General features: G+C 36.5%; 1 protein-coding gene across 1 annotated transcript in view; it reads left to right on the top strand.

The window, feature by feature from the left end:
* The window catches only part of TMTC2 (transmembrane O-mannosyltransferase targeting cadherins 2), a 769,790-nt gene that overhangs the window by 632,621 nt on the left and 112,889 nt on the right, over nt 1–24,280 (top strand). The window contains exon 12 of the mRNA XM_024737154.1: nt 1,977–2,084. Coding sequence (XP_024592922.1) covers nt 1,977–2,084 — 108 coding nt within the window. The remainder of the gene's footprint in view (nt 1–1,976; nt 2,085–24,280) is intronic.

Here is a 24,280-nt window from a genome sequence, read left to right as displayed (position 1 = left end):
AATGCAAGAGATTTCTGTGCATTTATTTTGTATACTTCAACTTTACCAAATTCATTGATTAGCCCTAGTAGTTTTCTGGTAGCATCTTTAGGATTCTCTGTGTATAGTGTCATGTCATCTGCAAATTGTGACAGCTACTTCTTTTCCTGTTTGGATTCCTTTTATATCTTTTTGTTCTCTGATTGCTGTGGCTAAAACTTCCAAAACTATGTTGAATAATAGTGGTGAGAGTGGACAACCTTGTCTTGTTCCTGATCTTAGAGGAAATGGTTAGAGTTTTTCACCATTGAGAATGATGTTGGCTGTGGGTTTGTCATGTCTGGCCTTTATTATGTTGAGGTAAGTTCCCTCTATGCCTACTTTCTGGAGGGTTTTTATCATAAATGGGTGTTGAATTTTGTCAAAAGCTTTCTCTGCATCTATTGAGATGATCATTTGGTTTTTATTCTTCAATTTGTTAATATGGTGTATCACATTGATTGATTTGCATATATTGAAGAATCCTTGCATACCTGGGATAAACCCCAGCTGACCATGGTATATGGCCCTTTTAATGTGCCGTGGGATTGTTTGCTAGTAGTTTGTTGAGGATTTTTACTCCTATGTTCATCAGTGATATTGGCCTGTAGTTTTCTTTTTTTGTGACATCTTTGTCTGGTTTTAGTGTCAGGGTGATGGTGGCTTGCTAGAATGAGTTTGGGAGTGTTCTTGCCTCTGCTATATTTTGGAAGAGTTTGAGAAGAATAGGTGTTAGCTCTTCTTTAAATGTTTGGTAGAATTCACCTGTGAAGCCATCTGGTCCTGGGCTTTTGTTTGTTGGAAGATTTTTAATCACTTTAAACTTCAGTGCTTGTGATTGGTCTGTTTATATTTTCTATTTCTTCATGGTTCAGTCTTGGAAGATTGTGCTTTCTAAGAATTTGTCCATTTCTTCCAGGTTGTCCATTTTTTTGGCATATAGTTGCTTGTAGTAATGTCTCATGATCCTTTGTATTTCTGCAGTGTCAGTTGTTACTTTTTTTTAAATTTCTAATTCTATTGATTTGAGTCTTCTCCCTTTTTTTCTTGATGAGTCTGGCTAATGGTTTATATATTTTGTTTATCTTCTCAAAGAACCAGCTTTTAGTTTTATTGATCTTTGCTATTGTTTCCTTCATTTCTTTTTCATTTATTTCTGATCTGATCTTATGATTTCTTTCCTTCTGCTAACTTTAGGTTTTTTGGTTCTAATAAAAAATATTATTAAATGAAATATTATAGAGTATATTCTTCAGTTCAATATGAATCTGCAGGAAAGTATTGCTACATGTTATGATAGAACAAAACTTAATCAAATACCTTCCTTTCCCTGGGCATAAAAGTTCTTTCTTGTAATATAGCAGATTGTGTGTTTAGGAGGAGGAGTTGGCAATGGGTAATTCCAAAGAGAGGGGAATAAAAAATCAAATTGATTTGGTGTTATAAAATACTATTGACATTGAGTTTTGTATTAAATTTCTCTTCCTATATCTTTTCAGGAGAGTCATTTCTAAGAAGATTGCATTGTTTGGGCATGGGCAAACTGAAGTATTTAATTACCCTCTGGAATGATCCAATTAGGATTTTTGACTGAGTCTCTTTTCTCAAGAAGCTGCTCTCTCAGATCTTGAACTGAAATCAGTGATTTCCCTTGCTTGTATAACACTAGCTATACCAGTGGCTCTTAAACTTGAGCATACATCAGAATCACCAGGAGAGCTTGTTAAACCGCAGACTCAGGGGCTCTACGGCAGGAGTAAGTGATTTAGTAGATGGGGGAGAGCCAGGTGACTTGAATATCTATCAGTTCTCAGGTGATGCTGATAGAGTAGCTTTGCAAACCCTTGGTTTATATACCGTGTTTGGCTTGTAGCATCTGCTTTCTCCTTTTCTTCAAACCTGAAGGTGCCTGCTTCTGAATCTAATGGTTTGGAATTTCTTTGTATTTTCATCTTCAGGACCAATGGAAACCTAAGCAGGAGGTGTATACTAATCCCGTCCTCAAAAAGTCATTGTTAAGTCCACTACGACTCTCAGTTTGGCTGACTTGTGCTCCGGTTCCAAAGGTAACTTTAAAATTCTTTATTTCTCTCAAGTGTACCAGATTTTTTCCTCGACAGTCTTCTTAGTGGTTTTTTATTATTATTATTATTTTGTTCTAAGTGACAGACTCCTAGTGTATCTCCTGCTTCTTTTCATAGATTTTATAAGTTTTAACCAGATGAATTTTCCACAACACTGCTTTGCCTATACCACTCTTTCCTGAGTGATTAAGTGAAATAACATATATGAATGTTTAAGAGTTTGAATGCCTCGTTTAAATTGTCATTATGCTTAAAATCCTGCAGTTGCTTTCAATGCCTAGAAACATTCCCCAGCTATTGACCTATGAGCTAGGAAGGTGATAAAGTTTTCCAGAGTGAACCCACTCTTTTACCTATCTCTTAGGTCTTGTTGTAGTTGTTGTTCAGATTGTCTCCTCCACCCAAGGAATTTAGATTATTTACTTGTTCATATTGGAACTAAGGTTTGGAAATGTGGGTTAAAAACAAACGTCTAAATACTGAATGTGAAATCTGTCTCCCTCTACTTTGCCTTTTACCTCATTCTCTCTTTCTATTCTCTTCTCTGGAGAGGCTGGGTTTTTTTCTCTTCCGGACACGTTTCTAAATCATTGTTTAATTTGCCCAGGTTCTAATCTTTCTTTAAACTACTGCACAATCTTCTACCCTGGAGCCCCTGTGGAGTTTCTCCTGAGCTTCCCCAAACTCCAAAAACGTCTTCCTCCACAGCTGTGCCATGTTCTTCTCATGCAGTCCTTCAGGACTTAGCGTCTTGAATGTTTCTTTATATTCTCTGTATCCAGTAGAGTGAAACTTTGTGTCCTTTACAAGTTAGAGCTTCTGTGACTGCTATTGTAGCTGATGTGTCTTTATAAATAATGTTTGGTAGTGATTTTAAAAAATATTCTAAGTAAACAAAGCAACAGTGAGGTGGCATTCTATTGAAACACAAAATGAGAACCAAAATTTTGGGCTTTTGTGTGTAAAGTTCTCAGTTGGTGCTGTAGTAAGTTTGAAATGGAAGAAGACTAAGAGAATAGCTTATGCTAATATTCTTTTTATTGTCTCAGGAGATTGGGTTAGTGTTGATGTGGTGTGACCACCCTGATATCTAGATATCAAGCTGGTGATAAATGAAGCAGGCATGATGTCTTACACAACCTTCCTCATGACTTTCTCAGGCTAATATTACAGGAGTTACAAGTTATGTACATTTCCTTTGAAATTTCCTATAATACAAGAAACAGTTTTACTTGGTATGTGCCTATGATTTCTCTTTCTTATTTTATCTCATCACTTCTGGTTGGGGAACTGCTAACCGTGGTGCTCCAAGGACAGTGGTGCTTCAAGGACAAAGGACGACCCTGCCTGAAAAAGTTTCAGCATTACAGCCCCTACTGGACTCTTAATAGCCCTCCCCACCATGTTGCAATGGTTAAGAAATTCCTGAGCCCATCCGGGAGATGCCCACCTGGGCAACAGGGCCTGTCCCAAATAAGGAAAGGCATATGCCCTGTCCCACTCCCACCCTGTAGAAGGAAGGTATATGTGCCTTGACCAGTCAGTAAACGAAAATTTCACTTAGGACCATTCTTTTGTTTTCTGCCTATAAAAACTGATCAATAGCACATGCTCGGTCTCTATTCTCCCAGACTACTAGGACGTCGGCCTGCTTTTCTGGCAGCCACTCTTCCCTCTAATAAATTCTATCTTCTTTACATTCTGCCTTGTGTCTGGAAATTCTTTTCCAACCCACATTTGGACGACACTACATTATTTTAATGGTTATGACTCATTTTTATTATTTACATTTTTAAATATTCATATATTATTAGAACACTAAAAAAAACCCTACTTTATATTTAGTTAAAATTTACTCTTGAGTTTAAATTAAGATCTTAATAAAAACTGCTTTTCTCTTTCTCAATTTTGCATCTTTTTTTTCAACTTAGGGTTGATTCCTATTATTCATTAGTGTTTTCACTATAAAATTTCTCTATTGCCTTTTTCTTTTGAGTGGTAAGAATGAGCTGGTTGTATTAAGTGTGGATGATTATTTTTCTACTTTTACCTTATTTAAATGTAATGAGAATCAAGAGGAGAAGTGAATGAGAGACAAGTTGGGCAGCGCTCTGATAGTGTAGATTGGGGGGCATCAATATTGACGGATGGTTTAACTAGTTAGACTGACTTGACTCGTCAAATTAGATGGTAAAGGAAGAAGCAAATTTCAGAAAGGGTTAGTGTCGTCTTTCTTGGTAGTCAAACCTAACTACGAGGCCGCAAAGTTCAGTCACTATGAATGTAACACATTCAGGAATATGTGAACGACTGCATTTAGGGATTTCCTTTTTTTTGTCAACGGGAGTAAGAAAATCAACTGTTAGCTTTCCCTTCCGCCCCTCTTGCCCTCTCCCGTGTTCAGTGTTATATGTGAAAAGGCTGCAATTTTGGCACTAACGTGTATGATCAGTCTCAATTACTGGTCTGAATCTTACTCTGTCCGAATCTTGAACATTCTGAAGGCATATGTGTCACTCGTAATCAAAGCTCTTAGTCCCAAAAGGGAATAAGATAATGATAAGAATAGTACTGCTAAATTTATCTCACAACCTAGCATTTTAGAGTCTCTTCTTAAAGTCAGCCATAAGCAGAGAATATCTCAGCAGTAAGATATTCTATAATACTGCATTTCCTTACATATAAATAGAAACATGTGAAGGTTTTATGATTTCATTGTTTCAGATGTGTTTGAATATCTAAGTAGACTATTAGAAGTCAATGTTACTTTTTAAATCGGTGTTTCCCTTGAACACAGCATATCCCGTTCACTATGGCTGTAACTTCTTGGTAAAAGTCGCTAGACACTGTGTAAAAGGAATACCAACAGATGGCCAGTGTTCATGGACTTAACTTTTAAGCAGCATCTTTTATGTAGTTCTGACATGTTCAGGCTCAGCTTACTAAATTCATTGATACCTGCAAGGTGGTATTTGTTCAAGTTCAAACAAGGTTCCAGTTAGCCTATTTCCCATAAACCCTTTCTAAATAATTCCGTACCCAAGCTATCCTGGTGTGCTTTTGACGTGGCTGCCATACTTTCCAGCCTGAAACAAAATTATAAGGAAGGAGAAAACCAGAGGGTTATAGGGTTATAAGACTATTTTTGTCTCTTTTATGAATGCTTATTTCTTTAGTGATAAGTAGAAGGATATGGAAAATACAATATCTTGTTATTTTCAGATTCTAAAGCTCTATGATTCTTTGACCTCATATATTGTGAAAGGTGTTATGCATATTAAACACTTAGTTTTGAAAACAAATTTATTCAAGCAAAGAAAATGATTGACTTATGAATATAAAAAGAGTGACCTGTGAAGACCAATGGTATTTTTTATTTTTCAGTGAGGCTTCAATTTTTTTTTTTTGCACTACGCGGGCCTCTCACTGTTGTGGCCTCTCCCGTTGCGGAGCACAGGCTCCGGACGCACAGGCTCAGTGGCCATGGCTCTCAGGCCCAGCCGCTCTGCGGCATATGGGATCTTCCCGGACCGGGGCACGAACCTGGGTCCCCTGCATTGGCAGGCAGACTCTCAACCACTGCGCCACCAAGGAAGCCAAGGCTTCAATTTTTAATTTGAAAATTGAAGTAATTTTTGATCTTATTGAATAAATTCATTTCAATGAACTGTAAAGTGAATGCATCTAAATACATTGATTTATCCACGTTTATATATTTTATACATTAATAACCTGTAAGGATAAACACAATAAATATTCCCAAATACTTGGTTTTTTCCTAAAATGAGTTTTATTACAAGAATGAGAAGGTATTAATCTTAATATTATTATAGAAAATGTTTCCCAAGGGATATCTCTAAACATGTATTTAAAAAAGAATAAATTGACTGTTGACCTGGCATAAGGTTTGGCTTAGTAGCTTAATTGTGGGAATGTATTTTCCAAACTTTGAGATCTGTAAGATAGCCACATGAATCTGTATTCTTGCTTGGACTCATAGTTCTTTACCTCTACCTTTGTTCCTTTTCCCTCTGTATTAGTCTACTCAAGCTGTCATAAAATATCACAGACTGGGCGGTGTGGGAAAAAAAAAAAACAACAGATACTTATTTGCTCACAGTTTCGGAGGCTAGAAGTCCAAGATAAAGTTCTGGCACCTTTGGTTTCTGGTGAAGGATCTCTCCCTGACTTGGAGAGGGCCAGCTTCCTTCTGTGTCCTCACATGGCCCTTCCTTGGTGTGTTTGCATGGGGATGGAGAGAAAGATCTCTGCTGTCTCTTCTCAAAAGGACATTAATCCTATTGAATCAGGGCCCCACCTTTACGACCTCATTTAACCTTAATTATTTCCTTAGAGGTACCATCTCTAAATACAGCCACATGAGGTTAGGGCTTCAATACATGAATACTGGGGAGATACACACCTTCAGTCTATAACATCCTTTTATTTCTCTTTCTCAGACCATAGGTCTTTCATTTCATGCTCTGTGACCATATAATTTCCCTTTGCAGCTTCATGTGGTGTGTTGCTTCCTTCCTTCTGGTTTTTCCACTGCTGAATTGTACTGGGCTGCAACTCACACTCTAAATGTATAGGTGCTGCTTTACAGGGCACCTTCAATACCCTTAACATTTTTAGGAGCCTACTCTCACTTTCTCATGGAATCTCTTTTCTTTTTCCTATTCTACTTTCTTGTGGTTGGAGAGAAAGCTTCTCTCTGGGTATGGTAGAAAGGATGATGGGTACTTCCTCCTCTCCACGGTGTCTGGGTCTTAATCCCAAGAGCCTGTGAATATGTTGTTACATGGCAATAGGGAATTAAATTACAGGTGAAATAAAGCTCGCTCACCAGTTGATTTTGAAAGTAGATTATCCTGAATATTTGTCTAGGCCTAATATAATTACAAGATCCCTTTAGAATGCAGAAGAAAAAGTCAGAGTCAGAGATGTGAAGATGCTGTGATACTGGATCTGAAGATCGCTGAAGGGCTCACAGAAGTGTAGGTGACCTCCAGCAGCTAAAATAGGCAAGGAAATTGATTGTCTTTAATGCCTCCAGAAGGAATGCAGCCCCATCAAGACCTTAGTTCTAGCCCAGTGAAACCCATATCAGACTTTGAACCTCTAGATCTGCAAGATTATGAAGTGTTTTGGATTTTAAGCCAGTAAGTTTGTTGTAATTTTTTACAGAAGCAGTAGGAAATAAATACATTGGGGAGCCCAGGAGGCCAATAGATATGGTTGCTAAATGATCAGGTCCCTGGTTTACTATCAATCTGGATGGGAGCAGCTTCTTAATCTCCAACTCCTAAACACAAAACTTCTTATAAACGCCTCTCTCGAGAACCATATCCCATCTTAGAAGGTAACCAGTGTTATTTTCAAGTCTTATTCCTGGTTGTTTACTATCCCTAGTAGCCAGCAGAATCTACTTTCTGCTTCGCAGAAGCTCCTGGCTGTTTAGTATAATACATGCCATACATGGAATTGTTGCTTTAGTTAAGAATTTCTCGTGTGTGGTCTGGATCATCCTCAAGAGAATAACTTGGGGTGCTCTACCTAAGACTTGCTGAATCAGTATCTCTGGGGTTGGGGCTCTGGAGTCAATATGTTTAATGAACATTTCAAGTGATTTTAATATCCACTAACATTTGAGGTAAATTTTTCTCACTTATAATGATATGTATGAGAATAGTTTTTACAAATGTCTTAGATGCTAAAAGATTTTTTCACAGTAAAATAATTCTACGTGGATATATATACCTAGAAACAAAATATTTGCTTCTGACTTCTAAATGATTATAAACTAGTGACCACATGTTTCTGAGAAACTTTCCATCAAGCTTATATCTTTATACAATATCTTACACATTAAAGACCCAATGGCAGTTTTCCTTTTTGGTATTTTCAGGAAAGCCAACGGTTTTCACATTTGCCTTGAGGTTTACTTGCAAGTAAACCTTGTTTTTTATCACGTCATTCCTATACTACTTCCTCCTGCTCTTTTGGAGTATAGGCCTTGAAGTACAATGTGAATCTCAATAGTTTTCAATATTTTTTATTATTAAAAATATCCAGTTTCTTAGTCCAGGGGGCCACAAGCTATGGTCCACTACCTACTTTTATAAATAAAATTTTATTGAAACACAGCCACACTCATTCATTTATGTATTGCCTTTGGTTGCTTTTTGCTATAACCATAGAATTAAAGAGTTGTGACAGGGATATTATGGCTTACAAAGCCTAAAATATTTACTAACTGGCTTTTTTTAGAAAAGGTCTACCAAACCCTGCCTTAGCCTGTTAGTAATTCCTCTTTTTAAAATTTATTTCCTGTCTAATATTTTTGCACTCAAATCTATGTTATGTTTTGTCTTCTGGGATACAAAGGATGGCTGTATTTTATATTTTGAAAGTTCTAGGATTGCAAGGTGGTTCAGCAAAATAAACTTTGAATTAGATAGAACAGAGAATCTTGAGCTCTGCCATTTACTGGCTGTGTGGCATTCAAATTCTCTGAACATCAGGTCTCTCATCTATGACTCATTAAATGAGTTCTTGCATATAAAATGTTTAGCACATTCCCTTTGCATGTGGTCTACCTTTGTGACCTTGTTAAATTATCATTTTTAAAGTAGAGCCCTGGGGTCTTGGAGGGTGAGCCTTGGTTTAACAGAAGATCACAAGGGAATTGAGATAGAGAAGTTTATTACTTCCTGGAGAAGGTACATGGCATGCCTTAAGAGGCCACATGGGGAGGTCAAGGCAGGATGCAGGCAGAGAGATGGCAGGACCTGGGGCACATGCCTTTAATAAAGTCCATAGCTGGAGTGCTTTGGGCTAAGTCCAGATTAATCAATTCAAACCAAAAGGAGTAGGAGCTTGATATGCTTCTTGAGTGTCTTATCTAAGGAGCACACCAAGGGAAGGCTTTGGGAGGCAGGGAAACTGTTTATCACAAGGGCCATTAGAGGATTCTTATTATGAACTTTCATTTACTTGTGACTCTGCAGGCTGTTATCTAGGGCATGTGCTCCAGGGAAGGGCTAGTGTCCATTCAAATCCTCTGTAGGCTACTTGGTCACTTACAGTGGAGCCAAGGAAGCAGTATTATAGAGTAGCTTAGCTACACCCTCAACATTTACTTTTATTATTTTTAATTATTTATTGTGTCCAAGTAAAAATGAAGTGTATAATAAAGCCTATTTTAAAACGATAGTTTTCTTTATATTTACCTTGGGATTCATGTATATATTACATATTTTCTGCATTATAGATATATCAATAGCTTCGGCGCTGATGTCAGTTCTACTAGATGCTGCAAACTTATACAAATTAGTGACTCTTCTGAGCCTCATTTTTCTTATTTATAGGACAGAGATCTAGAATGATCATAACGGTTTTATGTTCTTTCTTTTGTATGAAAAATTGATAGTGCTTTAGCACAGTACTGAGTAATTAGTAGTTAATATGTGATCAATAATTATTGATTATTCTAACCATTATAAGGATTTTTTATCAAGCAAATATTTATTGAAGATTTATTATTGGTGAGACGGAACTATTGGCCAGAAAATATCTTGGGATGTACTTTTTTTTTTAAGACTGTATCTGTCCTGTCCTGCCCCTAGGTTCATCAGAACGATTTTTTTTTTTTTTTGAAGATGTTGGGGGTAGGAGTTTATTAATTAATTAATTAATTTTTGCTGTGTTGGGTCTTCGTTTCTGCACGAGGGCTTTCTCTAGTTGTGGCAAGCGGGGACCACTCTTCATCGCGGTGCATGGACCTCTCACTATCGTGGCCTCTCTTGTTGCGGAGCACAGGCTCCAGACGCACAGGCTCAGTAGTGGCTCACGGGCCCAGTTGCTCCGCGGCATGTGGGATCCTCCCAGACCAGGGCTCGAACCCATGTGCCCTGCATTAGCAAGCAGATTCTCAACCACTGTGCCACCAGGGAAGCCCCCAAGATGTACTTTTTAGCTTCAATGAGCTCACAATCTAGTAAGGCAAGTGTGTGTGTGTGTGTGTGTGTGTGTGTGTGTGTGTGTGTGTGTGTATGTGTATGTATAATTAGTTGCCATATCTTGTAACAAGTGTTATACATAATTAAGGCACCTAAGAATCACAGTCGTCGCCCAATGAATGGAAGAGTTAACTCTGTTTTGGAGATGGTTAAGGGAGGTTTCCAGAGGACATGAACTTAACTCCAAATCTTGAAGTGTAAGTAAAAGTTTAACATAGTTGGATATTTAGGAAAAGAACAGTTTCAGTTGGGGCAATAGTATGTGCAAAGCATAGAAAGAGAACAACATACTAAAGTCAAGGAAATGCAAGGCTGTTAAATTGACTGAGGTGTAAGTGACATTGGGGAGAGTTGGGATGTGAGGCTGGAGATGTGAGCTGAGGCCAGCTCATGGAAAATCTCTTAAAATAACACAAAAGAGTTTAGATTTGATACTGTAGGTGATGAGGTATATTGAAAGGTTTTAAATTTTTTATTGAATTTTACATTAAGGTGTTTTGAGCAGGAGTTTCAGAATCATGTTAGAATTTTTCATGATAATTATAAATGCCACAACAGCTACAATTATGTTCTTGGCATTCTGCATGTTCAGTCTGAAACTTTACAGTGTGTCTTCTAAATAAGCATTATTTCCCTGTTTGAAACCGAGGCTCCGATAAGTCAAGGGTCCATAGCAACAATAAGTAAGTGAAAGAGTAAGAAGACATAATCGGAATGTTTATTTTCAACTTCCTATTTTCATCACTACACATCGTACTCTTTCTAAGAATACTCTGCAGTTTGTAGGATAGGAAAGAGATGAGATAGGGGATGAATCAGGACAAGGAGAACTGTTAAGAATGTATTCAGTGTCACAAGAGGGAACAAGGGCATCTCCTCACTTCCCATTTCCCCTTTTTTACTGTCTTCTACTTCCTTCCTGGCACAATCAGTACCGCAGCCAAAGACATGGAGCGGGGAGGGAGGACTGTGGAGCTAGATGAAGAATCAGTCCAGAGTTGAGGAGCTCCATGAAGGCATGAGATAGCAGGCCTGGAAAAAGAGGACGTGGGACCACTTGGGGCTGCTGCAGGGGCAGCAACGGGAGTAGATCGTTTATGTGTTGGAAGATGGGCTACATCAGACAAATAAGTAAATTGAGCAAATGAATAAATATACTGAGTCAAGTTTCTCAATCCTGGAGGAGATATAATACAATCATGCATATGGGGAAGACTTGGAAGAACTCTTGGTTGTTAGATGATAGTATGGGGCATCAGGTAAACTCCTAGTATGTACATGTATTACATATGTGATATTATATAGTTGTAATTATATAGATGCAATACAAATGTTTCCTCGTTCTGAGAGGGCTTAGAAACAATGATGTCTCAGGAGCAATGAGTGTCCCAAGTGGCCAGGATTTACTTTCTAAGTATCATCCTCCCTTAAAGGAGAAATGGCTGATGATAGGTTGGGGCAGAGAAGGTCCAAGATGTGCCTTAAACATGTTATTCAAAGAAAGTTAAGTCCTCAAAAATAAAATGTCTCAAAATGATAAAATAACCAGTTTGAAGGCACTCTCAATAGATGAATAGAAGGGGACTTGAGTATCAAAACAATGATAGTCATTAATTATTTTAATAAAATAAAATCTATTAATGTATGCTAATATATATTAATTAAGCAAGCAAGTAGGTAAATGGCAGAGCAATGGAAAGCTATTCCTCAGAGTTCCAGTAAGTGTTGGAAATAGAGAATCACCATTTGACAGCCATCAGATGAGGTTGATTCAGTTGGAAATTGTCCATGGATGCTAAGGCTGGTAGGTAGAATTTGAGAAACAGGGTATTAGTGTAATCTTGGAATACCTAATCCGTTACAATACTAATACTAATCCATTACAATCAGGAAAATTGTGAATTTCAGGTGGAGAAAGCTGTTAGACACCACTAAGACCAGGTCATCAGCATTTATATCATTTGGGACAGGTTGACATTGTGTGTTTCCTGATGTTATATACCACAAAGAGCACAGCATCATTTCTGTGGTTTCCCTCCCAATGTGTGGTCTGAGTCTGGTCATGAAGACTCTGTAGATGGGCCCAGGCTAAAAACCATCTACAAGCTATAAGACCTGTTCTCTTCAAAACTGTAAGAATATGGGAGACTGAGAAAGACTCAAGAATTATTCGAGATTGAAGGAGTCTATAATACACAATACCTAAGTATAAGCATATTTCTAGGATCTTAGACTAGCAAGAAAAGGGACATTGTGAGGTGTTCTGTCTATTTCTGGGGAAAAGTGTTCCCCGTAACTTAGTGATATAAAGCAAATGACATTGTATTATATCTCATGATTTTTTTTTAGGTCAGGAATTTGGCCAGGTTTACCTGAACAATTCTTCTGTGCAATGTGGTACTGAACGTTAGCAGGTGGGCAGAAATAGAGGGCCCACTACAGCCTCAATCATATTTCTAAAGACTTGGCAGGGGAAGACTGGGCTCAGCTGGGGATTTCAGAGGGACAGCTTACCTGTGGCAGCTCCAGCATAGTAGCCTCAGGAAATCAGACTTCTTTATATGGCAGCTCAAGACACCACACACAGTATTGATGAGCAATCATTAATGTCAACTGATTCAAGGGTAGAGCAATTAGACAACACATCTTGATGGGAGAAATAGCAAAGTCATTGCAGTCGTCTTTGGTCTACCACAGTGGTACAGTAAGCAAATTTGGAATGGGGTCTGAAAAGGTGGCGGTGTTACCAATGCTGAATAACTGATTAGGAGGGTTATATGGTAGTTCATATAGATGTGTGTTCTAGTTGTAAAGAAATACACACTGGAGTGTTTGAAGTATTTAAGGATAATGTGGTATTACATCTGCAGCTTACTCTCAAAAGGTTCTGGAAAGGACTTAGAGATATTTGTGTGTATTTATGTACATGTATATATACATATTGTCTATGTGTATATACATATATGTATATAGAGGGTGGCACAATGGGGCAAATGTAAAATATTAACAATTGGATATTCTGGTTGAAGGTGATATGGGAATTCTGGCTGCTTTTCTGTATGTTTGAAATTATTTCAAAATATAAAATTTAAAGAGAAAGGAAAATTTAAATTTAAGGAAAAAAATGATTAGAGTCTGAAGTAAGGTAGCTGCAATGGACGTGAAGAGAAGAGGATGAATTGATGATAAATAAGACTTTAATAGACAACTGGATGTTAGATTGAGAAAGATGGGTTGCTTGGAACACTGTCATAAGCACAGAAGTTCCATTGGCTGCTCATTTACAGAGAGAAGCAAACTAGCAAAGCTTGCCAATAACACTTTGCACTGACATTTTGCTTTGTCCTTTAATGATCACCCTGGAAAACAAACAATCCGCCAAGTTTAATTTTAAAAAGCATTGAGACTGTTTAAACAGAGTCAGATTTACTTAAATGTATAATGGATTCCTTCATTCGTAATAAAATCTGTGGCTCTTTCTTATCTGATGGAAAAATTCTTCTACGTAAGCATATTCCAAATGGATGAATAGACTAAGTGTGAGTAATGTGGTTTAGTTTGTGCATAGTACACACTTCCACAAGACAAGAAATTCTTTCATAATAAAAGTATGTCTTAAAATATATTTTAGGATTAAAACAATCTTATTTATTGTATGAAATGCGGTGTAGAATGAGTATGCGGTGGATTCCACATGAATTACTCAAAGGTCAAAAAGAAAAGGTATAAAGCAATGAGATTTAGAACAAGGAATCTGAGGACAGTGTTATAAAGAAGTTTATATGAATAAATAAACCTTTCTTAAGGTATGACATGTGGAATGAATGTTACCTCACAGTATTTTGAAGCCTTAAAATAAATATCCCAATCGTTTTCAGTATCTCTGCTCAGGATGTAAAGTTGACAACCATCTCCATGGGGGGTGCTGACATTTTGCTGGAACATTATGAAAAAAGAGCTCCTGCTGTGGATAGGAAACACTATTTCATCAAAACTAAGAAATCAGAAGTCAAATATACTGTAAAGGGAAGTTCTTATCAGCTTTATTAAATGTAGCCATTTTCTTTTCTCTGAATTCTTTGACAACAGGTATGTAATTTTATTTCATAGGTTAAAAAATAGGTGGAATTGTGGCAGGAATTATTTAGATTAGTTTTCATGAGTCAGGACGGTTGTAGAAAACAAAAAATGGCAGATTTTTTCTAAATTTGAATTATGATGTGAATCATCTCAGGTGCTTCATAAAGCACTTGACCTATATCCAACAGCAACAGTAAATCTAGCTAGTGATACAGCATGCTTCTCCAGTGTGTGTGCCCATGTATGCACTTGTGTCTGCATTGCAGGAAATGAAAGTGGACATGTGGAAGGGAATGAACTGAAGATGAAGAAAGGTGACTTTAACTGAGAATTAGAAAGCCTTATAGATGAGAATTAGAAAGCCATATCAGAGACTTTAGCTCTCTGAATTCACTTTACTTTGCATATGTATGTGTACATCTGTGTATTTTTGTTAAAAATCATAAGATTTCTGATACTGATTCTTTTGTTTGTTTGTTTGTTTGTTTTTTGCGATACGCGGGCCTTTCACTGTTGTGGCCTCTCCCGTTGCTGAGCACAGGCTCCGGCCGCGTAGGCTCAGCAGCCATGGCTCACGGGCCCAGCCGCTCTGCGGCATGTGGGATCCTCCTGGATCAGGGCATGAAGCCGTGTCCCCTGCATTGGCAGGCGGACTCTCAACAACTGCGCCACCAGGGAAGCCCTAGATTTCTGACATTGATTCTTAAGAATTCTGTACTAGTCTTTTGTTTCTTACTTGATAGTTGAAGTAATCACTTAAATATAGCATATTAGATAATCATGTCTGTATTAGTTATCCATCACTGTATACCAAATTACCTCAAAACCTAGCGACTTCAAACAACATTTATTGTCTCACAGTTTTGGGCGTCAAGAATCTATGCACAGCTTAGCTATATGCCTTTGACTCCAAGTTTCTCACATACTTGCAATGTAAGGGACAGGCTGGGGCTATAGATATTTCAGTAGGGGAGCCTCCAAGCTCACTCACATGGCTGTTGACAGGCCTCAGGTCTGGCTGTTTGTTGGTGGGAAACCTCAGTTGTTTGCCATGAAGACCTCTATGTGGAGTTACTAACAACACGGCAGTTTATTTCCCCCCACAGTGAGGTGTACATGTGTGAGAGGGAGAGACAGGGACTGAAGTCAAAGTCTTTCTGTATCTAATTTTGCAATTGACATCTAATCGCTTTTGAAGTATTATTTGTTAGCAGCAACTCCCTAGGTCCAGTATTCACTCAAAAAATGATGTTACACAAGGATATGAGTACCAGGAGGTAAGAATCCCTGGGAACTAACCACCATGATGTTAAAAGTTCTTGGTCACTCCTGGATCATGAATTTCTCCCTTTGCAGCTTTCTGCTGGACTCTGACCTATTGCCAAGTTAAGCCATTGCTTCTTTCCTTCCTGCTTCTCTTCTATTCCCTCTTTTATCAGCTTTCTCCAATTCCCAAAATTTATGTTTTAAATCAGTGGTCATCAAACTGAGAATTCCAAAGAATTACATAGGCAATTTCTACATCAACTTTATGTTCTCTTTCCTAATATCGTTCTGCCTGAGATATTCTTGGACTCACAATGGCACTTTTCCTTTACAGATGTAAAATAATCCTCAATCCTCTGACCATCCCTTTTATTGCTCCTCAATCTTGCTATGGAGCATTGCTCCTGTATATATAAACCTCTGGGATACAAACAAATGAGAGGTATCCTTCAATGGTTAATTAAGGTAGCCTAAAGTCTGAGTGCTTCCCCATTTTTCCTTTCCTTGTGTATTATCTTTTTCAGAATGAAGCATGATTTTTACAAATTGGATATTTTGGTCTTTTGAGGTATTCTGTATTCAGATATATGGTCATATATGGTCTTGAATATTAAGAACAACTCTCTTTTTAATAATTTGCCTCCTTATCCTTACCTCCATCCCCATTTCCACCATTTTAAAAAACTTTTTAATTTTTTTTCCTGGATGGAAGGGTCCTTGGGAGCAAAAATTACTAATTGCTAAAAGTGGCATTTTCAAGTATTTAAACATAAGCAATTCTTAACTATTTTAGACCCTAATCTCTGGGGTGTATAATTAGTTAGAAATAAAAACAGCCACAAAAGTTAAAGCAGAATAGGTTAGTTTAAAAAGAAAATCACTGAAGTATTTTCTGGGACTACAAAAATGATCTAGGTATGCTGGATAAAATCCAAAGATAAAACTTGTATGTTTTCTTTTTTCAAGACTTAATATGTATATTTTTAAAAGGTAGCAAAAATTGGTCTTTATCAAATCATGTGTAATATGTCCCAATCACAGTCAAGCTTCACGTTATTTCCTTCTACAAAATGCTTAATATTTTATGCCTTTCCCCCCCCATAAATTTATTTATTTATTTGTTTTTGGCTGCATTGGGTCTTCGCTGCTGTGCGCAGGCTTTCTTTAGTTGCGGCAAGCGGGGGCTACTCTTCGTTGCAGTGCACGGGCTTCTCATTGCAGTGGCTTCTCTTGTTGTGGAGCATGGGCTCTAGGCACACAAGCTTCAGTAGTTGTGGTGCAGGGGCTTAGTTGTTCCTCGGCATGTGGGATCTTCCTGGACCAGGGATCGAACCGATGTCCTCTGCACTGGCAGGTGGATTCTTAATCACTGCACCACCAGGGAAGCCCAATATTTTATGCTTTTTTTTGACAAATATCTTTAACCAAAAAATTTTTTAGCTAGTAGACACAATATTCAGCGCATTATGCTTTTTTCTTTGGTTAAAAACAGAAAACTAGAATATCTAGACAGATCAATAAGGAAACAACATACTTAAATGATAATATAGACAAATTGGACCTAATAGACATATACAGACCATTTCACCCAACAGCAGAAGAATGTACATTCTTAAACATCTATGCAACTTTCTCCAGGATAAATTAAATATTAGCTCACAAAACAAATCTTAACAAAGTTAAGATTTTAAGAAGATTGAATTTAAGAAGATTGAAATCATACCAAGTGTCTTTTCTGGCCACAGTGGAGTGAAACTAGGTATCAATAGCAAAAGGAAACTGGAAAATTCACAAATATGTGAAAATTTAACAACACACTCTTGAACAACCATTGGGCCAAAGAAGACATCAAAAAGGAAATTAGAAAATACTCTGAGACAAACAAAAATGAAAATACAACATAAAAATCATAAGAGATACAGCAAAAGTAGTACTGAGAGAAGTTTGTAATATGTGCCTACTTAAAAAAAAAAAACCTCAGACAACCTAACTTTGTATGCCAAGGAACTAGAAAAAGAACAAACTGAATCCAAATTTATCAGAAGGAAGGAAATAACAAAGATTAGGGCAAAAATAAACAAAATAGAAAAATAATAGGAAAAAATCAGGAAAACTAAAAGTTACCTTTTCAAAATGAAACAAAATTGACAAACCATTAGCTAAATTAAGGAAAAAAGAACACATAAAATCAGAAATGAAAGAGGAGACATTACAACTAATACTACGGAGATAGAAAGGATCATGAGTGACTACTATGAACAATTATATGTTAACAAATTAGATTTCTTAGAAGAAATGGATAAAATCCTAGAAATATACAATTTGTAAAGATTAAGTGATGAAGAAGTAGAAAGTATGAATAGACCTATAGCTGATATAGAGAATAAATCAGTTATCAAAGCTGCCCAACAAAAGCCTAGGTTGAGTTTGTTTCACTGATGAATTCTATCAAATATTTAAAGAGTAATTGATGCCAACCCTCTTCAAACTCTTCCAAAAAACTGAAGAGGAAGGAACTGTTCCAAACTCATTTGATGAGGCCAGCATTACCCTAATACCAAAGTCAGACAAAGATGCCACAAGAAAATAAAATTACAGGTCAGTATCCCTGAGGAACATAAATATAAAAGTTGATCACACACCATAGCCTAGTGGAATTTATCTCTAGGATGCAAAATTGGTTCAACATATTAAGATCAATTAATATGATGTACCATCCTAACAGAATAAGGAATTAAATTACATTTCAGTAGATGCAGAAAAAGCATTTGACAAAACTCAACACTTTTCAGAATAAAAACTCTCAAACTAGGATTACAAGGAAACTACCTCAACATAATATAGGCCATATATGAAAATCCCCTTGCTAACATCATACTCAATGGTGAAAAGCTGTATGCTTATTTTCTAAAATCAGGTGCAAGATAAGAATGCCTACTCTCACCTCTTCTATTCAACATAGGACTAGAAGTCATAGCTGGAGCAGTTAGACAAGAAACGGAAAAGGCATCCCAATTGGAAAGGAAGAAGTAAAATTGTCCCTGTTTGCAGATAACATGCTTTTATATATAGAAACCACTAAAAACTCCATAAAATGACAAACTCTTAGAACAAATAACAAATTGAGTAAAGTTGCAGGACACAAAATCAGAATACAAAAATCAGTTGCATTTCTGGACACTAACAACAAACTACCTGAAAAGAAATTAAGAAAATAATTTTATTTTCACTAGCATAGAGAAGACTAAAATACTTAGGAATAAACTTAACCAAGGAGGTGAAAGACATTTATATCGAAAACTGTAAAACATTGATGAAAGAAATTAAAGAAAACACAAACAAATGGAAAGACAACCTGTGCTCATGAATTGGAAAACAATGTTGTTAAAATGTGCACTACCCAAAGTGATATATCAAAATTCCAATGGCATTTTTTTTACAGATAAATAATTCTTTAATTTATATAGAATCATAAAAGTTCACAAATAGACAAATCAGTCTTAAAAAAGAACAGAGCTGGAGGCATCATGCTGCCTGACTTTAAACTATATTACAAAACTATAGTAATCAAAACAGTACAAGACTGGAATAAAAAGAGACATATAGACCAAAGGAACAGAATAGAGAGCCCCAAAATAAACACACACTTATAAGGTCAACTAATCTTCAACAAGAGTGCTAAGAAAACACAATGGGGAAAGGATAGTCTCTTCAATAAATGGTTGAAAAAAAACTGAAAAATCATATGTAGAAGAAGGAAATTGGGCTCTTACACTATACACAACTCAGAATGGATTAAAGACTTAAATGCAAGACCTGAAACTGTAGAACTTCTAGAAGAAAACGGGAAAAGCTTACAGATTTTGGTCTTGGGAATGGTTTCATGGTTATGAAACCAAAAGCACAGCAACAAAAACAAAAGTAAGCAAGCAGGACCATATCAGACTAAAATACTTCTTCACAGCAAAGGAAACAACAGAGTGAAAAGACAACTTAGGGAGTGGGAGAAAATATTTGCAAACCATATATAAGGGATTAATACCCAAAACACACAAGGAAATCTGACAACTCAATAGGGAAAAATTTTAAATCCAGATTAAATAATGGCTTATGGATCTGACCATACATTTCTCCAGAGAATATATACAAATGGCCAAAAGGTACATAAAAAATGCTTAATGTCAGTAGTCATCAAGGAAATGCAAATTCATACCACCGTGAGATATCCATTCATCCCTATCAGGTTGGCTATTAGAAAAACAAAAAGTGATGACCAGGATGTGGAAAACTGGAACCCATGCACATTGTTGGTGGTGATTCAAAATAGTGTAGTTGCTATAGAAAATAGTGTGGAGTTTCCTCAAAAAGTTAAAAATAGAACTGTTGCATAGAACCAGAAATCCCCCTCTGGGTATTTATGCAAAAGAATTGAAATCAGAATCCCAAAAAGATATCAGTACTCCCATGTTCATTGCAGCACTATTCACAATAGCCAAGATGTGGAAACAACCTAGATGTCCGTGAACAGATTAACAGATAAGGAAAATGTATGTGCATATAATGGAATATCATTTTGCCTTAAAGAAGGAATTCTGACATATAGTACAACATTTGTGAACATTATGATAAGTGATATAAACAAGTCACAGAAAGACAAATACTTCATAATTCTATTTATATGAGGAATGTAAAGTAGTCAAATTTATAGCACCAGAGTGAAATGGTGGTTGCCAGGGGCTGGGTGAAGGGGGAAATGAGTTACTTGTCAAGGGGCATAAAGTTTCAGTTAAGTAAGATAAACTCTAGAGATCTGTGTACATGGTATGTATAGTCAAAAATAATGCATTGTACACAACAATTTTAAGAGAGTAGATCTCAGGTTAAGTGTTCTTACTACAATAAAATAATGAAACTAGGAAAGTAGAGTCATCATGTAGAATGAAATTGATAGTTTTTGTTCTTGTTTCTTATTTAATCATTCATAAAACCTCAACTCCAGTTTTGAGGAATTTATGCATATGCAAACAAATACATTCCCCAAAGGAATTCCTCACCTCATCAATAACTTTTAATATTAGCTACTCATTGTATTGGTTTATTATAAAATAATAAGAAACAAGATATTTATGTATTTTCTAAATTGTAAAAATTTAACTATTAGATCTGTAATACTACTTTTTTTTTTTTTTTTTTTTTAAATTTATTTATTCATTTATTTATTTTTGGCTGTGTTGGGTCTTCGTTTCTGTGCGAGGGCTTTCTCTAGTTGTGGCAAGCGGGGGCCACTCTTCATCGCGGTGCGCGGGCCTCTCACTGTCGCGGCCTCTCTTGCTGCGGAGCACAGGCTCCAGACGCGCAGAGCTCAGTATTTGTAGCTCACGGGCCCAGCTGCTCCGTGGCACGTGGGATCTTCCCAGACCAGGGCTTGAACCCGTGTCCCCTGCATTGGTAGGCAGACTCTCAACCACTGCGCCACCAGGGAAGCCCTGTAATACTACTTTTAACATAATGCCTTTTACTACTATATTTTATCTATCTGACTACATCTAATTATTCTGGTGTATTTTGTAAAATTCATTAAACTTGAATTGAAAAATAAAGTTAGCATACTTTTTTCCTGACATAAAGTAAGATTGACTGATTTTACAATGTGAACTTGTTTTGCCAACTAGATTATACAGTAAATATTTAAAAATGTACTAAATCTGCAGAGGCAAGATTTTGATTAAAATGTATTTGTTATATTAAACATAAGAGATACAATGTCTGTTTCCTCCCTCAATTGTAAGTTTATCAAGGGTAAGTTGCATTCATCATGTTGTTATATTCAATGCTTAGTGTGGTATCTAGTATAGATTTTCTTCTGTGGTTGATTTGTAATTTAATTGCATTGTGGTTGCAGAACATAAATGGTGTGAGGTCAGTTCTTTTAAATTTATTAAAGCTTGTTTTCTGACCTAGTATATGATCTCTCCTGGAGAATATTCCATATGGTCTTTTTTTTTAATTTTTGAATTTTATTAATTTTTTTTTATACAGCAGTTTCTTATTAGTCATCAGTTTTATACACATCAGCATGTACATGTCAATCCCAATCTCCCAATTCATCACACACCCACCCCCCGCAGCTTTCCCCCCTAGAATCTGAACCATTTTTCTAGGTTCTACATGTATGTGTTAATATACGATATTTGTTTTTCTCTTTCACTTACTTCACTCTGTATGACAGTCTTTAGATCCATCCACGTCTCAACAAATGACTCAATTTTGTTCCTTTTTATGGCTGAGTAATATTCCGTTGTGGGTATATACCACATCTTCTTTATCCACTTGTCTGTCGATGGACATTTAGGTTGCTTCCATGACCTGGCTACTGTAAATAGTGCTGCAATGAACATTGGGGTGCATGTGTCTTTTTGAATTATGGTTTTCTCTGGGTATATGCCCAGTAGTGGGATTGCTAGATCATATGGTCATTCTATTTTTAGTTTTTCAAGGAACCTCCATACTGTTCTCCATAGTGGCTGTATCAATATACATTCCCACCAACAGTGCAAGAGGGTTCCCTTTTCTCCACACCATCTCCAGTATTTATTGTTTGTAGATTTTTTGATGATGGCCATTCTGACTGCTGTGAGGTGATACCTCATTATAGTTTTGATTTATATTTCACTAATGATTAGTGATGTTGAGCATCCTTTCATGTGTTTGTTGGCAGTCTGTATATCTTCTTTGGAGAAATGTCTGTTTAGGTCTTCTGCCCATTCTTTGATTGGGTTCTTTGTTTTCTTGATATTGAGCTGCAGAGCTCTTTGTAAATTTTGGAGATTAATCCTTTGTCAGTTGCTTCATTTGCAAATATATTCTCCCATTCTGAGGGCTGTCTTTTCATCTTGTTTATGGTTTCCTTTGCTGTGCAAAAGCTTTTAAGTTTCATTAGGTCCCATTTGTTTTTTTTTTGTTTTTATTTCCATTATTCTAGTAGGTGGATCAAAAACGATCTTGCTGTGATTTATGTCAAAGAGTGTTCTGCCTATGTTTTCCTCTAGGAGTTTTATAGTGTCCAGGCTTACATTTAGGTCTCTAATCCATTTTGAGTTTATTTTTGTGTATGGTGTTAGGGAGGGTTCTAATTTCATTCTTTAACATGTAGCTCTCCAGTTTTCCCAGCACCATTTATTGAAGAGACTGTCTTTTCTTCATTGTATATCCTTGCCTCCTTTGTCATAGATTAGTTGACCATAGGTGCTTGGGTTTATCTCTGGGCTTCCTATCTTGTTCCATTGATCTATGTTTCTGTTTTTGTTCCAGTACCATATTGTCTTTACTACTGTTGCTTTGTAGTATAGTCTAAAGTCAGGGAGTCTGATTCCGCCAGCTTCGTTTTTTTCCCTCAAGACTGCTTTGGCTATTTGGCATTTTTTGTGTCTCCATACAAATTCTAACATTTTTTGTTCTAGCTCCATAAAAAATGCCATTGGTAATTTGATATGGATTGCATTGAATCTGTAGATTGCTTTGAGTAGTATACTCATTTTCACAATATTGATTCTTCCAATCCAAGAACATGGTATATCTCTCCATCTGTTGGTATCATCTTTAATTTCTTTCATCAGTGTTTTATAGTTTTGTGCATACAGGTCTTTTGTCTCCCTAGGTAGGTTTATTCCTAGGTATTTTATTCTTTTTGTTGTAATGGTAAATGGGAGTGTTTCCTTAAATTCTCTTTCGGATTTTTCATCCTTAGTATGTAGGAATGCAAGAGATTTCTGTGCATTAATTTTGTATCTTGGAACTTTACCAAATTCATTGATTAGCTCTGGTAGTTTTCTGGTGGCATTTTTTTGGATTCTCTACGTATAGTATCATGTCATCTTCATACAGTGACAGTTTTACTTCTTCTTTTCCAATTTGTATTCTTTTTATTTCTTTTTCTTCTCTGATTGCCATGGCTAGGACTTCCAAAACTATGTTTAATAATAGTGGTGAGAGTGGACATCCTTGTCTTGTTCCTGATCTTAGAGGAAAGGCATTCAGTTGTTCACCATTGAGAATGATGTTTGCTGTGGGTTTGTTGTATATGGCCTTTATTATGTTGAGGTAGGTTCCCTCTATGCCCACTTTCTGGAGAGTTTTTATCATAAATGGGTGTTGAATTTTGTCAAAAGCTTTCTCTGCATCTATTGAGATGATCATATGGTTTTTATTCTTCAATTTGTTAATATGGTGTATCACATTGATTGATTTGCATATATTGAAGAATCCTTGCATACCTGGGATAAATCCCACTTGATCATGGTGTATGATCCTTTTAATGTGTTGTTGGATTTTGTTTGCTAGTATTTTGTTGAGGATTTTTGCATCTATATTCATGAGTGATACTGGTATATAATTTTTCTTTTTTGTAGTATCTTTGTCTGGTTCTGGTATCAGAGTGATGGAGGCCTCATAGAATGAGTTTGGGACTGTTCCTTTCTCTGCAATTTTTTGGAATAGTTTGAGAAGGATGGATGTTCTTCTCTAAATGTTTGATAAAATTCGCCTGTGAAGCCATCTGGTCCTGGACTTTTGTATGTTGGAAGATGTTTAATCACAGTTTCATTTTCATTACTTGTGATTGGTCTGTTCATATTTTCTATTTCTTCCTGGTTCAGTCTTGGAGGGTTATACCTTTCTAAGAATTTGTCCATTTCTTCCAGGTTGTCCATTTTATTTGCATAGAGTTGCTTGTAGTAGTCTCTTAGGATGCTTGGTATTTCTGGGTGTCTGTTTTAACTTCTCCTTTTTCATTTCTAATTTTATTGATTT

This window comes from Neophocaena asiaeorientalis, unplaced genomic scaffold, assembly GCF_003031525.2.
Source record: "Neophocaena asiaeorientalis asiaeorientalis breed wild unplaced genomic scaffold, Neophocaena_asiaeorientalis_V1.1 scaffold134, whole genome shotgun sequence".
In the NCBI taxonomy this organism is placed as follows: domain Eukaryota; kingdom Metazoa; phylum Chordata; class Mammalia; order Artiodactyla; family Phocoenidae; genus Neophocaena; species Neophocaena asiaeorientalis.
This window is presented reverse-complemented; position numbering and strand designations above follow the sequence as displayed.